Source organism: Peromyscus maniculatus, chromosome 19 (genome assembly GCF_049852395.1).
Source record: "Peromyscus maniculatus bairdii isolate BWxNUB_F1_BW_parent chromosome 19, HU_Pman_BW_mat_3.1, whole genome shotgun sequence".
NCBI classification, from domain to species: Eukaryota; Metazoa; Chordata; class Mammalia; order Rodentia; family Cricetidae; genus Peromyscus; species Peromyscus maniculatus.
Genome location: NC_134870.1, coordinates 30,114,031 through 30,128,566, shown reverse-complemented (window position 1 = coordinate 30,128,566; position 14,536 = coordinate 30,114,031). Strand labels below are relative to the sequence as shown.

Genomic DNA, 14,536 nt, shown 5'->3' with positions numbered 1-14,536 from the left:
GGTAGTTCTAAGAAAACTTAAAAATAGAATTGCCAAACCATCCAGGAATCCCACTTCTGGGTAGAGTCTCATAAAACTCAAAAGGATGGACCAAGAGATAGGTGTACACCCATGTTCTCAATGCATTATGCACAAAGACCAAATGTCCATCAGCAAATGAATTTATTCTTTAATGTAATGTAGCACAGGCAGGCCTGGTGCCATTAGGAGGATAAGAAGTTCAAGCTAAGCCTCAGTATACATACACACACACACACACACACACACACACACACACACACACACACACACACACACGGTGAGGTCACGCCTTGATACAAGAGACCCCCATTTCAAAACAAACAAACAAACAAGAAAGTATAAACAAACATAAAATAAAACAGCCTTAAGAAAGAAATTCTGACACCTACTATATGGATGACCCTTGGCCACATGCCACATGAAAAAAGACAGTTACAAAAGGATAAACAGCTGATTGAACTTACACTGGTATCTAGTTGACACAGGCTGGAATAAATAAAGGTGAAGTATTATTTCATGGGTAATAGACACGGGACTGGTTTCATACATACGTGAATGCACTTAATGCTGGCAGACTTTGTACTTAAAAATGCAAAAAACAACCACGTGGGCACTACCTAGATCTCCAATATCCTAACTTTACCAAATACATGGCTTCACCTGTATCTGTCAAATGCCCTTCCAGACTACTCGGAACTTAACCCGAAAACCTATCACCCCATGCCTGCTTTATGGTGTCATCTGAGCGCTATACAAACTTACTGGTGAGGACACGGACAGGCAGCTTCCTCAGCAGGCAGTGACTTATGTCTAAGGGCACAGCCTGTGGTTTATTTCTAATGTATACTGCAGCACCGTCCATTTACATGGGACCCAAACCCAAACCTTTTTGTTTGTTTTTGTTGACAGGATTTTTCTGTGTAACCACCCTGGCTGCCTTTGAACTCATAGAGGTCTGCCTGCCTCTACCTCCTGAGCACTGGGATCGAGGGTGTGCACCACCACTGCCAGGCTCAAATCCAAGTATCTGAAAACATCTGGCACGAGGTAGCAAAATTCATGATAGAGAGGCAAAGATCTATTACAATAAAGAAAATGGATGACCAGCAATTAATGTCCTCTTTGAGCTAGCCACAGCTGGGTGTGAGCCCACATAAACCTTTCTGAAACACTGCTCCATATATTTGGGTACAGTCTGTTTTAAAACTGCAAAAAATGGGGGGTGGGGGTGGGGGGAGGTGGGACCATATTACAGGGAAACTGAGCCCAGACTGTCTATAAATTGTCACTATACTAAATTCAAGTTGTGCACAAATGTGCACACGTTAATAAAAAACCTATAAAAGCAAAGGAAACCAGCAGTGTTAGCATTTCTGAATGAATCATAAAGCTTCCATTACAGTCACTGAGCTGGAGGACCACCTCGGTTAGACTAACCAGATCAAAAGAGTAGCATGTTCCTATCAAGTGGCCTGGACTATTCACCAGCATTCTATAATTCAAAAGCCTTTTAAATATGTATAGTCTCTGATCACACACTACAAAGGAACAGTTTGTGGAAAACAAACTCAACGAATGAAAAAAATTATAAACATTTTTAGGGACTACCAGTAGATAATTAGGTTATAGCTCAGCCATGCAATTACATGCCACACGGGCATTAAAAATGTCTGATAAAGAGGCTAGAGATATAGTTCACACACATGAACGTGAATGCACATGATTGAGACCATGGACACATCCAAGTGTGATTAGGAGCCCGTGGAAGTACATGAATGTATAAAGATGTGCCTGTATAGACTTTCATGAGCATGTAATATACATGTACACATACATACGTATCTGCTAATGGATACAGCCTGTCTTTGGGCCATAAGCCTTTTAGGTAGGCAAATATATAAATTCTCTTGTAATCACAATTTAGCAGCTTTGTGAACTTGAGCAAGTCACTGAGACCCTTAGAGACTTGACATCTATAAAATGAGAACAAACTTTGACTCATAAAGACGTTGTAGGGTTCAATGAAGATGGATTTAAACTGAGTCTGCTGTGACTGGTACACAGTAAATCAGCACTAGCACTCCTTACCTATGCACATGCGCACTGACTACACTTTTGTATTATCTACATAGTTCTAGTCCATAAAAATATGTACCCATGCATTAACTTTGCTTATCTATATGGGGACAGATTGGTGTTTGCCGAGACTTTTTTTTTTTTTTGCTTTCATATTTTATAATTTTTTTTCCTGAAAGATTTTTTTTTTGTTTGTTTTATTGAAGATTATTTCTTCAAATGTATTTTGTTAAGGCAGGATCTTCCTGTACCTCTGGCAGCTTGCAACTAATTTGACAGTTCAGGCTGGCCTTAAACTTTTGATTTTCCTGCCTCAGCATCCCAACTGCTAGGAGCCACCATGTCCAGCAAAATAATTACTTTTAGAATAATGATAAAAAGATGGCCTATCTCTAACATACCTAAATTCTGCATAATCAAAAAGCTACTAATAAACACGTAAGCCAACAAAAGCATAATTTTAATACTCTGACAAATCCTCTCTCTTCTAGCCACTAACCAGCATTACCCCATAGCTCAGTAAGATGGCAGTACAAAGAAATTCCCCAGCTCTTCTGCTTGTTTGCCTATCCAAGTCCGGATGAAAAGATTGACACTCTGAGGTTCCGGGGATTTGTAAACAGGTTGATCAAAGTCTATGACTTGAATTTATTAAAGCAGGGAAGCACCCGGAGTCTCATCCAAGGTCACAGAATAAAGGCTGTGAAGACTTAAAAGATTGGGCTGCACGGCCACAATTTTGGTTGTTTATGAAACCAAGAGGCTAAATCCTTAACTAGTCATTTCAGGAGTCCGGGCGGGGGCGGGAAGGAGGGCGGATTACAACACACCGCTCAAGACAGCAAAACAAACCAGTAACTGACCGCGCAGGGTTAATCTGTAACACGCTTTAATCGTACTGGTTTTATTTCTACCACGTAGTAAACGTAGATCACTTAAATCACGCCATTTTATATATGGAAAAATCAGGACTGACATTTTTGCATGCAAGTTATACTGAAAATTGACAAAACAGAAGCAGTTGCTCGCGGTTCAGTCAACAACTCTCCACAATTACGGGATGTTTTAGGTTAATATCTTTAATCCCACCCTACCCCACCCCCGCCCCAAAGTCTCTAAATTCCCAAGGAAACACAGCCACAGATTGGGAGGGGGGGGGAGAATCTCTTTTCCCTGGGGCCTCAATTTACAGAATCACACAGCAGATAATAATCCAATCATCTGGTTATATTTCCTCCCTAGATATGCTATTAGATCTCTTAAAACGTCATTTCCAAGCGTGCAAAATACACCCGGGCACACGCCCTGCAGCCTCACCGTAGCCCTACATTTTGGGGCCTCGCTCCAGCCAAACATCGCCTCTTGCAAATCGATGGAAAGCTGAGGGCTCGTCTCTCGCTTCATTTATTGACTCGAGTCTTAAAAGGGAACTGAGGGGGATGGGTTTGGACAGAACCGAGGCTCTGAAACCCTGAGTAATCGCACCTCGCTGCGGACAGCCGCCCGCGGCAGCACAAGCGATTATGATCTTTGCTTCTGAACCCATTTCCTTTACCTTTTTGGCTCAAAAAAAATTTTTTTTCTCTCTCCCCCTGATTTTCCAATGACATCAAACCAACTCTGAGAAAATGAAAAAACAAAAAACAAAAAACGGATGCCTCCAGGTCGGAGCCCCCAGAGCGCCACGAGTTCGGCCTCCGGGCCCCGCCCGACCTGGGAACCAGAGTCAACGAGGTCCCCGCCCGGCTGGCCCGGAGCCGAGCCGCGACAGGCCCAAGCCCCGGGGTCCGGCCCAGGCCCGGCGAGGCCTGCAAAGCCCCGGCGTCGAGTGGCCGGCGGAGAGCGGGGCGGGCCCAGGGCAGCTCACCTGCTGGTACCCGCTGCCGCAGGCCGGCTCCACGGCCGCCAGCGCCGCCAACGCCAAGGCCATGGCGCAGCGGGTCTCAGGGAAGGAGGACGAACGAGCGAGCTGAAGGGGCGCGGACGCCGCGGCCGAGGGGTCGCCGAGAGGTACGCGCGGCGCGGCGTGCGAAGGGCCGCTGCTGGCGCTGGGACGCTCTCCTCCGGCACTGAGCGCCGCCGCCGAGGCTCCGCCGCGGCCCCTGGGGAGGAGGCGGGGACGACGACGACGACGACGCTGCTGCGCCGCCGCCCCGCCCCCTCCGCGCCCCGCCCCGCCCCGCCCCGCCCCGCCCCGCCGGGCCGCGCCCCTGGCCCCAGCCCCGGGAAGTCGCCTTTCTGCAGGGTTCCCTTCCTAACTGCCATCCTCAGACGTCAGACGTCAACCAGCCTTAGAGCAGGGGTCTCATCCCGCCAGTCGAGAGCCTCAGGATGTATGTAAATTCGAGGGTATATGTAAATTCATATGTAAATATCCTCGAATAAAGTTTTATTGTAACACGGCCTCTTTCCCCGTCGAGTGTGGCTTGCAAACTCTAAAGAATGTACTGCCTGACCCTTTATAGACATACATACATACATACATACATACATACATACATACATACATACATACATACATAAATAAATAAAAATGCTGACCCTAAATCTTAGACTGGGTTATTTATAATAGAGCCTAATGTATGTGACCCTTTGATAGATCTTCTGTTGATACAGAAACCGTATTGTCTGAGACAGAACTCTCTGAGGAAGTGGTATAAAAGTCAAAACTTGAAGGATTTTATCCAGATAGCCGGAACACGTGCTGAGGCCATGATAAGACAGAGAGCCAGCCTTGCAGAACTGAAACGCTCTCAGCACTTGGGTAGAGGAGTTACTGTGAGCAGTGGTTCACAGAGGAGGAAATCGGGTGTAAGGATTCAGTGTTTACCCACTGACCCTGGGCTGATGAAAGGAAAAGCTGGAAGGCAAGCCCATGAAGCCAGCTTTCTTAACCATTATCATGCAGTTTAAATTATAAGCTTTGTGAAGAGTGTCTCTCAGGCGTGAAAGACAGTTATGTTTTAAGTCTTAATTACTGTGTCTAAGAGATCTATGAGACAAAAATGCCTCTGATCTGCAAGCCCCTTGCCCAAGGACGGAGAGTTCCTGAATTGCTGTAGGCTATTGTTTATGGAAGATAACAAGTCACATGTTTTCACTCCCCTAAACAAGTTTGTTTGACCCACATGCCCCGGATGGGCTTGATCACATGTGGGTAGGAAGTTCATGGGCAGGAAATACGTCAGGATGTACGCTTGCCCTTGATTGGACCTCATGGAAAACACTTTAAGACCTGCAAAGTGTGACCTGGGGGCCATTTTCTGGGAAGCCAGAGATGGACCTAGCCAGAGAGTCCATCCACCTGGCCAGTATTTATTAAAGCTTGCTTCCAATTTGACTTTGAACTGTGGTAGTGGTCTTATTCTCGACCGGTGGGATTAACACAGGCCTTCCATTTTCTACAGCAAATGAACAGTAAGTATGCCTGCAGAGCAGACTGTTCAGGGGCTGTTTCTTTTTATCACATCAGCTGTCTAGAATTACATCTAAGCACATGTCTAACATGGAAGAGGGATGGGGAGAATCCTTCACTCCTTAAAGCATGCTGCAATTCATGTTTTTGTTTGTTTGTTTTTTTAGAAAAGGTTTCTCTGTGTAGCTCTGTCTTGGAACTGGCTCTGTAGGCCAGGCTGGCCTAGAACTCAGAGATCTGCCTGCCTCTGCCTCCAGAGTGCTGGGATTAAAGGCGTGCACCATTGCCACCTGGATCCTGTATCTTTTTTACTGTCTTTCTAAGTCAGTACTCTGCAGGTGGTTATAATAGTAGGGCTTTCTCAGCTTCTAATTTTGAAGTTCAGATATTATCTTTGTGTCGGCTGTATTTTAAAAACATAGCTGTTTTGAACTACCCTAAGATTTCCATAAATAGGAGTGCATTATAATCAAATAAAAATTCATGGGGTAGTGGTAGCTTGCTCCTTTAATCCCAGCACTCTGCCAGAGGCAGGCAGATCTCTGAGTCTGAGGCCAGCCTGGTCTACAGAGCCAGTTCCAGGACAGGCAGGGCTACACAGAGAAACCTTGTCTCAAAAAAAAAAAAAAAATCTATAGAGAGGGAGAGATGGCTCAGTCGTTAAGAGCACTGTCTGCTCTTTCAGGGAACCCGGATTCAATCCCTGCACCCACATGGTAGAAACATCTGTAACAGCAGTTCCAGGCGACCTGACTCCTCTTTTAGCCTCTAAGGGCACTGCAGACACGTGGTGCACAGACATACATGCAAGGAAAACACCCATACACACAAAATAATTTTTAAATTACATTTGAATAATAATATCTAGATGTGCATATTTTTCACTCTGCCTCTTTCCATATCCAAGCCCCTATATAACTCCCTATTTCTAAGTATTTGTGTTGGATATTTATTTACGTGCTGAGAGAGGAGATACCTAGCAATGTGCTAAGCTGGGAGGTCCACTAAGCTGCTTGTACCCTTTCTCTTTTATTTTTCCTTTTCCTCTTCAGGGCTGGGAACTGAAGCCAGGGCCTTGAGCACACAAGCATTCTACCTCTGAGCAGCATGTCAAATCCAGAAAGACAAACTTTGGATGTTATGTGCTACAGTGACCCAGACAAACACAATGTCCTTCCATGTGGTCTTATATAAGGAAGGGGGAAAGACTGATTTGAAATTTAAAAGCATATATCATCAGTGGAAAATAGAAATCAGGCCACTTTGTCTAAATTTGTAAGTAAGGAGGAATAAAAAAGCATATGTCTGTCCTGTCACATATGGCTAGTGCAGCAACTGCCATCATCTCGAAGGCTTCCTCTGGAGGAGGAGTTGCTGTTCTTCACTCTTATTTCTCCCTTAATATCTACATACCGCTTGCATGGGAACCTAGATAATAGCATACTATAAACAACAGCCTTTCGCACAGGAATCGCTCTCAAAAGCCAAAGAAAATCGATCTCTCCCTTCTAATGCCCCCTCCCCACTTTTTTTTTTGATACCCTCAGCCATAGTGTTTTGAGTAACAAATATTTTGTGCTCTCTCTCTCTCTCTCTCTCTCTCTCTCTCTCTCTCTCTCTCTCTGTTTTTCAAGACAGGGTTTCTCTGTATAACAGTTCTGTCTGTTCTGGAACTTGCTCTGTAGACCAGGCTGGCCGCGAACTCACAGAGATCCACCTCCCTCTGGCTCCTAAGTGCTGGGATTAAAGGCGTGCGCCACCACCACTCAACTATCCCTAAGCTTTTAATACACAAGTCAAGATTTTTTTTTGTCTTGATTCAATGAGTGTCTAAATTGAAAATTGAAAAACATTCCAATGACATCCAACAAACCCTGAGAAAAAGAACAGACACCTCCAGGTCAGAGCCCCCAGAGTACCCCAAGTCACTGCTGTAAGAGATCTCCAGTTGATGAGCAGATTGCAGGAGGAAGGAGGAGGCTGTGTGGCTTGCCGGGTGGATCCGTGCCTGGTACATGCCAAGCAAACAGGGAGGGTAATTCAAGGCGGTGAAAACTGCACCAGGCTTCATCTCCAGATGTTGTCAAAAAGAACTTCCCTAAGAAAGTTATTAATTTCAGATTGCTGCACTTAGAAACTTATTTCCCCAGAGAGCCATAGTCAGACATTCCATGCGCAACCCTCTTTATGGGACTTGCTGACGCATCCATCCTAGGAGAGAAAGGAGACATTATGGAGCAGTGGGAGCGTAGCTCGTGTCTGTACAGCTCTCCTCCTCAAACTTAGATAAAAAATCTCTGGAATAAATGTGGTCTTCTGTCTTCCATATGCACAGGATGCTTGGCCTAGGCAGCGCTCAGGTCCCTAAGCAGTCAAGTGTCTGTTCAGTTTGTTCAATGCCTGGTTAGCCTAGCATCTCGTCTGAGGCATTAGCTGCAGCAGCTAGTCTTACAGGGCTCCTCCTGAATCATGCAGTTTCATTTCTCCTGACTGAGTGTTTTCTTTTAGTCACACTGCCACGCCATGAGTTTTCTTAAGGGCAAGGATAATTTCTTCATATTTCAAATAAAGAGGTCAGCTGCTGGTGACCAACGCTGGTGTTAGAGCGCTTCCTGGGTCTCGGAAGCTAGCATACGCCATCGCTCTAATCCTCATAACAAATGCACTCGTCAGATGACGAGATTCAAGAAGTTCATGGCATTTGTTCAGCTAGGGATGGATAGGGCCAAAGTGAAGATTCAGGTCTGCCTGACTTAAAGACATGACCACTGCTCAGTGCATACAAAGAAATACTGGACATTGAAGGACCAACCTTTGGGTCTTTACGGAGAAAGAGAGTAGATAGTAAGCACACTTTTTCGTTTTTGTTTTTGTTTTTGTTTTTTTGACACTGGGTTTCTCTGTGTGACCCTGTGTATCCCTGGCTGTCCTGGAACTCACTTTGTAAACTAGGCTGTCCTCGAACTCACAGAGATCTACGTGCCTCTGCTGCCTAAGTGCTGGGATTAAAGCATGTACACCACTGCCCGGCTTAGTAAGCACACATTTACGATTATTTTTAATGTAAAATTTCCAAGTTGAAGCTAAGGCAACAGCTCAGTAATAGAGTGCTTGTGTGGCATGAGCAAGGGTTTAATACCCGGCAGCACGCGCGCGCACACACACACACACACACACACACACACACACTCACACATACACACACATACACACACACACTCACACACATACACACACACTCACACATACACACACACTCACACACACACATACACTCACACACACACATACACACATACACACACACACACTCACACATACACACACACATACACACACACACTCACACACATACACACACACTCACACATACACACACACTCACACACACACATACACTCACACACACACATACACACACATACACACATACACACACACACACACACACACACACACACACACACACACAGAGTACTACTTAATTGCAGTCCTGTTGAGCTGAGGAATAGTGGAGGAAATGATGCGAGCAGGTGGGATAATTAAGTAAGGACTGGAAAGAAAGCGTTTTAAATGAGAAACAGGCTTTGCTGTGGCTTGGAAGAGGAGAGCATACCAAATCATGAGTGTGCTTGCCCAGCTTAGCACACTTGACCCTTTATGGAAAGGGACAAACAGGAAATACTTCCGGCTCTGTGGACCATAAACTGGCTATCACAGATATTCTGCCATCATTGGATTACAAACGCCGCCATGGATGTTACCAAACAAACAGGCATGGCTGTTGCTATGGTTTGAACGTTGACCAAAAGTCATTCCCAGCGCAGCTGTATGGATACAGGCATGATGTAATCCCAGAACTTGAAGAGCTGAAGCAAAGGATGGCCACTCCAAAGACAGTGCAAGCTACCTAACCAAAGCCTGTCTCAAAAACCACACAAAAGGTTATAAATGTTACAAATACACCATAGGTTTGACATAGAGTCAGCTAGGTTAGAGGCCTGGTTGATACATCGTTAATAATGACCCTGAGATGAATGAAGTTAAGAGATAACACCAAGACCAATGGAAAAATTTCTTCCACTGATGATCACTAGCATTCAATTACAAATTAAAAAAAAGGGGGGGGGGAACTATTATTAATATGCTAGAACTAATCCTTTATCTGAAACAAAGCATATGCCTTAGATTTGTCTATTTTAGGTTTATGAGTGTTTTGCTCACATGTATGTCTGGGCACTACATGGGTGCCTGGTGTCCAGGGAGATCAGAAGAGTGCATCAAATCTCCTGGAACTGGAAATATAGACTGTGGCTCTAAGCCAACATGTGGTTTCTAGAAATCTAATCCAGGTCCTCTGCAAGAACAAGTGCAAGCTGGGTGTGGTGGTGTATGCCTTTTATTCCAGCACTTGGGAGGCAGAGAGAAAGAGGCAGGTGGATCTCAGTGAGTTCGAGGCTAGCCTGATCTACAAAGTGAGTTCCAGGACAGCCAGGACTGTTAAACAGAGAAACCCTGTCTCGAAATCAGAAAACAAAAAACGAGAGAGAGAGAGAGAGAGAGAGAGAGAGAGAGAGAGAGAGAGAGAGAGAGAGAGAGAGAGAGAAACAAGTGCTCTTAAGCACTGAACCATCTCTGCAGCCCACCAAGTTTGGGTGATCCTTCATCCCAGGAATGATGCTACAATCGGACCATATGAGTTGCCACATTTGACTGTACAAATGTGCACTGCCCATCTCCATTGACAGACATTACATGTATTCAAATGATATGTCCAACTCTGTATTTGGACAGAATATAACCCGTGCAGTCAAAGGAGCTTGCCCCATAAAATGTTTGAGTAATTCTTCCTCCTCTTCTCCCTCCTTCTTCTCTTCCTCCTCTTTTTATTCTTTTTTGCTTGGTTAGTTTTTGGTGCTTTTTTGGTTTTGGTTTTGGTTTTGAGCTGGCATCTTGCTGTGTCAAATTTGTCTGATCTGGAAATTCACTGTGTAGCCCAGGCTGGCTTTGAACTCACAGAATTCCTCCTGCCTCCACTCCGAGGTGCTGACATTACAGATATGCACCACCACACCTGGCTCTGAGTGATCCCTCTCCTAGAAAAATGGCTCACTAGTTATTTTATAGCTAAGGGTTTAAAGAGACCAAAATATGCCACCTCAAAATATGCTTCTTTATGTTTTTATTTTGTTTTGTTCTCTGAAGGTATGCATGTGTGTGTGTGTGTGTGTGTGTGTGTGTGTGTGTGTGATGGGATATTAGTTTAAGATGTGTTACATTTATGCTGTGGAATATTTGTTTAATGATGCAAAGATGTGTTGCATTCTTTCATGTTGCATTTGTTTAACTCTGTGAAGCTGTGTTACTGTGCCTGTCTAAAACACCTGGCTGGTCTAATAAAGAGCTGGTCTAATAAATGGCCAATAGCAAGGCAGGAGAGAGAAATAGGTGGGGCTGACATGAAGAGAGAATAAATAGAAGAGGAGAAGAGGGGGGAGTGAGAAAAGGAGAAGGAGAGAGGACACTAGGGGTCAGCCACACAGCCAGCTACAGAGTAAGAAGTAAAGAAAGGTAGATAGAATAAGAGAAAGGTAAAAGCCCAGAGGCAAAAGGTAGATGGGATAATTTAAGTTAGAAAAGCTGGATAGAAATAAGCCAAGCTTAGGCCAGGCATTCATAAAAAAGAATGAATCTCCATGTATTTATTTGTAACCTGGATGGCGGGCCCCTAAAGAGCAAAGAGGCAAAGAGTAAAAAAGAAAACCGTGTGTGTGTGTGTGTGTGTGTGTGTGTGTGTGTGTGTGTGTGTATGTGTGTGTGTGTATGTGTGTGTGTGTGTGTGTGTGTGCTCGCCCAAACTTGAACTTGCCTCTGTGCATATGGAGGCCAGAGGTTGCCTTCAGGTGTCTTCTTCCACTGTTCTTCACCATGCTTTTTGAGACAGAATCTTTCACCGAACCTTGCTATTTTGGCTAGATTGACTGGCCAGCAAGCCATAGGGATACCCCTGCCTCCACGTACCATCCTTGCCAGTGCAAGGGTTACAGATGCACACCTCCCCACCCAGCCTTTACACAGGTGCTGGGGATCTGAATCCAGATCTTCAGGCTTGCTCTGCAAGCATCTTACCATCCGAACAATGTCCCCAGCCCCAAATGTGACTCTTGAAGGGAGGATTGTATGGGGATCAGGCTTCGCTCTGCCCAAAGATATTCTGTATTGTATAAAACAGCGATTTTTTTTTCCAAACTGCGCCTTGCCCTGAGAGATTCCATTTTACAAGCAGCAGTTGACTCTATTTTGAAGGTGTGGGATGACTAACCCCCGAGTGGACATGTGAACGGCACCATCTGTCTGGCACCACCCACATGGCAGAGACCAATAAATGACTTATTCCTGGGAGTAGAATGTTCTCTATAAACTTCTCTGTGTGAGATGAGATTTTAGGGACAAATGTGTGTATTAAAATATCAGGAGAACCAATCCCAAGAACTTAGTGTACACACCAGACTGAGGGACGCGTGTGACCCTCTCATCCGGACCCAGTAAAGAGGTGAACAAACAGCACTGGTGGCGAGGGCACCCCCCTCACCTGCCATCTGACCACCCCGTGTGTGCCTGCATCAAGGGACAGACAGGCAGGGAACTCTCAGCTCTCTCAGGAGCTTCCGCTGGACCCGGACCCCACCTCTGATGTGGCCTACTCAGATTGCTGTGCGTCCATCTGGACCTTCTACCCATCTGCACACTTGTTCATCTAGACCTGGCTCTGCTCTTGGCTTCGCTTTGCTCCTGCAGCTCAACTCTGACCCGAACGCCTAACCTTATGGCCAGCAGCTAACAGCTTCTCAGCTCCTGATGCTGCTCAACTGGGTTCATTATCTTATCGAAACTCCGGCATCCCTATCAGTTGCCAAGCCTTGGCCTCATCTGCCGTTTCGAAGCTCCTTGCCTCCTTAACCCTTTTTGTAACCTATCTACAGATAGATAGGAAATAGATAGATAGATAGATAGATAGATAGATAGATAGATAGACAGATAGACAGATAGACAGATAACTTACTGTGTGACATGATTTATGATCTGGGAGTTACTATTAGGAATTAAGATTGGAACCAAAGGGGTCAGCGAGATGGCTCAGCAAGTAAAAGCACTTGCTGCCAAGCCTGATGACCTGAGTTCAATCCCTGGGACCTACAAGGCAGAAGGAGAGCATCAACTCCTGCAAGATTCCTGCTGACCTACAAGCATCTGTGGGCAAGTGTACAGGCACAAGTGTGAGTGCACACACACAATAAATAAGTAAACGAGATGTCGTGAGAATTGTTTAAAATATTGGAATAAAAGAATCTGTTTTCTGGGGTTGGGGATTTAGCTCAGTGGTAGAGCGCTTGCCTAGCTAAGTGCAAGGCCCTGGGTTTGGTCCTCAGCTCCAGAAGAAAAATAAAATAAAATAAAATAAAATAAAATAAAATAAAATAAAATAAAATAAAATAAAATAAATAAAATAAAATAAAATAAAATAAAATAAAATAAAATAAAATAAAATAAAATAAAAAAGAATCTGTTTTCTCCGGGCGGTGGTAGTGCACGCCTTTAATCCCAGCACTCGGGAGGCAGAGGCAAGCTGATCTTTGTGAGTTTGGGGCCAGCCTGGCCTACAGAGTGAGGTCCAGGAAAGGCACAAAGCTACACAGAGAAACCCTGTCTCGGAAAACCAAAAAAAAAAAAAGGAATCTATGTTCATGTTATTCAGGGCTATTGAAGAAAGTGGGACTATCTGGCAAATTACTGTCATTGAAACCACCATACCTTGTTACTTTATTGTTAATCAATAAATTCTGATATTGTATAAAGACGCAAACATGTTCTTCTGTGCTCCTGACATGGTGCTCACTGTTACTCCAAACTGATTATTTCATGAACTAGCAGACGTGAGCTGCCATGAAAGCAGAAGCGACTCTTTTGTAAGGGGAAATTGCATCTATAGCTGTGGAAATCTGGCTGTGTTTTGCTCTAAGTTACCCCTCACTGCAGAGATCAGAAGCTGCCAGGCTAGACCTCGCCCTCACTGACTCCCTTTTGAAAAGCAGTGCAGTTGGGAAGCAGAGTGGCTGTGCATGTAGTTGGTGCGTGTGAACAATCACCGTCTGCCCACACAAACCATGATACACAGACTCATTGATGCCGAGGAAACATCACCACCTTAATGATACACAGACTCATTGATGCCGAGGAACCCACCCACTTAAATCGGGCACACATGGACACAACAGGAACCAGGTCGGAAGAAGCAAGGTTACTAGACTAACAAATAATGCAACACCCTGACACGGGTCATGTAAAAGGAAAAGTGCCTAACACAGTAAGGCACATTGCCTCACCACACAACAGGTGTGCCATTTGGTGCGTGCGTCATGGGAGCCACGGGTCACAAACTTCCAACCTAGTCTCTGAGGCTTCAGCTGAGCCTCTCATTGCCCACCGGAACTGTCATTTGTGTAGACCTACTGTGCTTTGACAGCCCTTCCCCTGAAGCGTATGTGACTGGGTTCATTATGTTGATGGCCAACCTCATGCAGTAACTCTCCCTTTACAGCTACCTCGGCTCTCTGCTACCTTCAGTGAGGCTCCTTTAGACCCTGCAGCCAGGTTAACCCCTTCTCAACCATTCTGTAATGTACACATCATGGTGCGACATGTAATGTAGGAACTGAGAGCTAATACTCAAAATCAAGATTAGAACAGAATGAAAGAACCCATGTTTGCCAGTAGTCACAAGTGCCCCGTGAAATTAAAGACATGGACTTAAAGATAATGGAATCAGCATAGCTTATGAATGTATTGTTTTTAATAAATCTGGACACATGATTGACACAGCTCCCTTGAGACAAAATGAAATCTCTATTTGTACATGTGTCTTCCTTCCCCTGCCAGGAAAAATAGCTCTAAATCTCAAAAGACTCTATCAGTGAAGGCTCCAATTTAAATCTATAATAATATGGTGCTCACTTTTCCTAATTT

The 14,536-nt window shown here is 44.8% G+C and overlaps 1 protein-coding gene across 2 annotated transcripts in view; it reads right to left on the bottom strand.

The window, feature by feature from the left end:
- Window positions 1-4,266, bottom strand: part of Ndfip1 (Nedd4 family interacting protein 1) — a 47,181-nt gene extending 42,915 nt beyond the window's left edge. Inside the window, exon 1 of one of the 2 annotated variants that reach the window (XM_042264478.2) lies at window positions 3,965-4,266. In XM_042264478.2, the coding sequence (XP_042120412.1) occupies window positions 3,965-4,027 (63 nt within the window). In that variant the 5' untranslated portion in view covers window positions 4,028-4,266. The remainder of the gene's footprint in view (window positions 1-3,964) is intronic. The other variant, XM_042264479.2, reaches the window with a different exon arrangement.
- Between the last annotated feature and the right edge of the window lie 10,270 nt (window positions 4,267-14,536).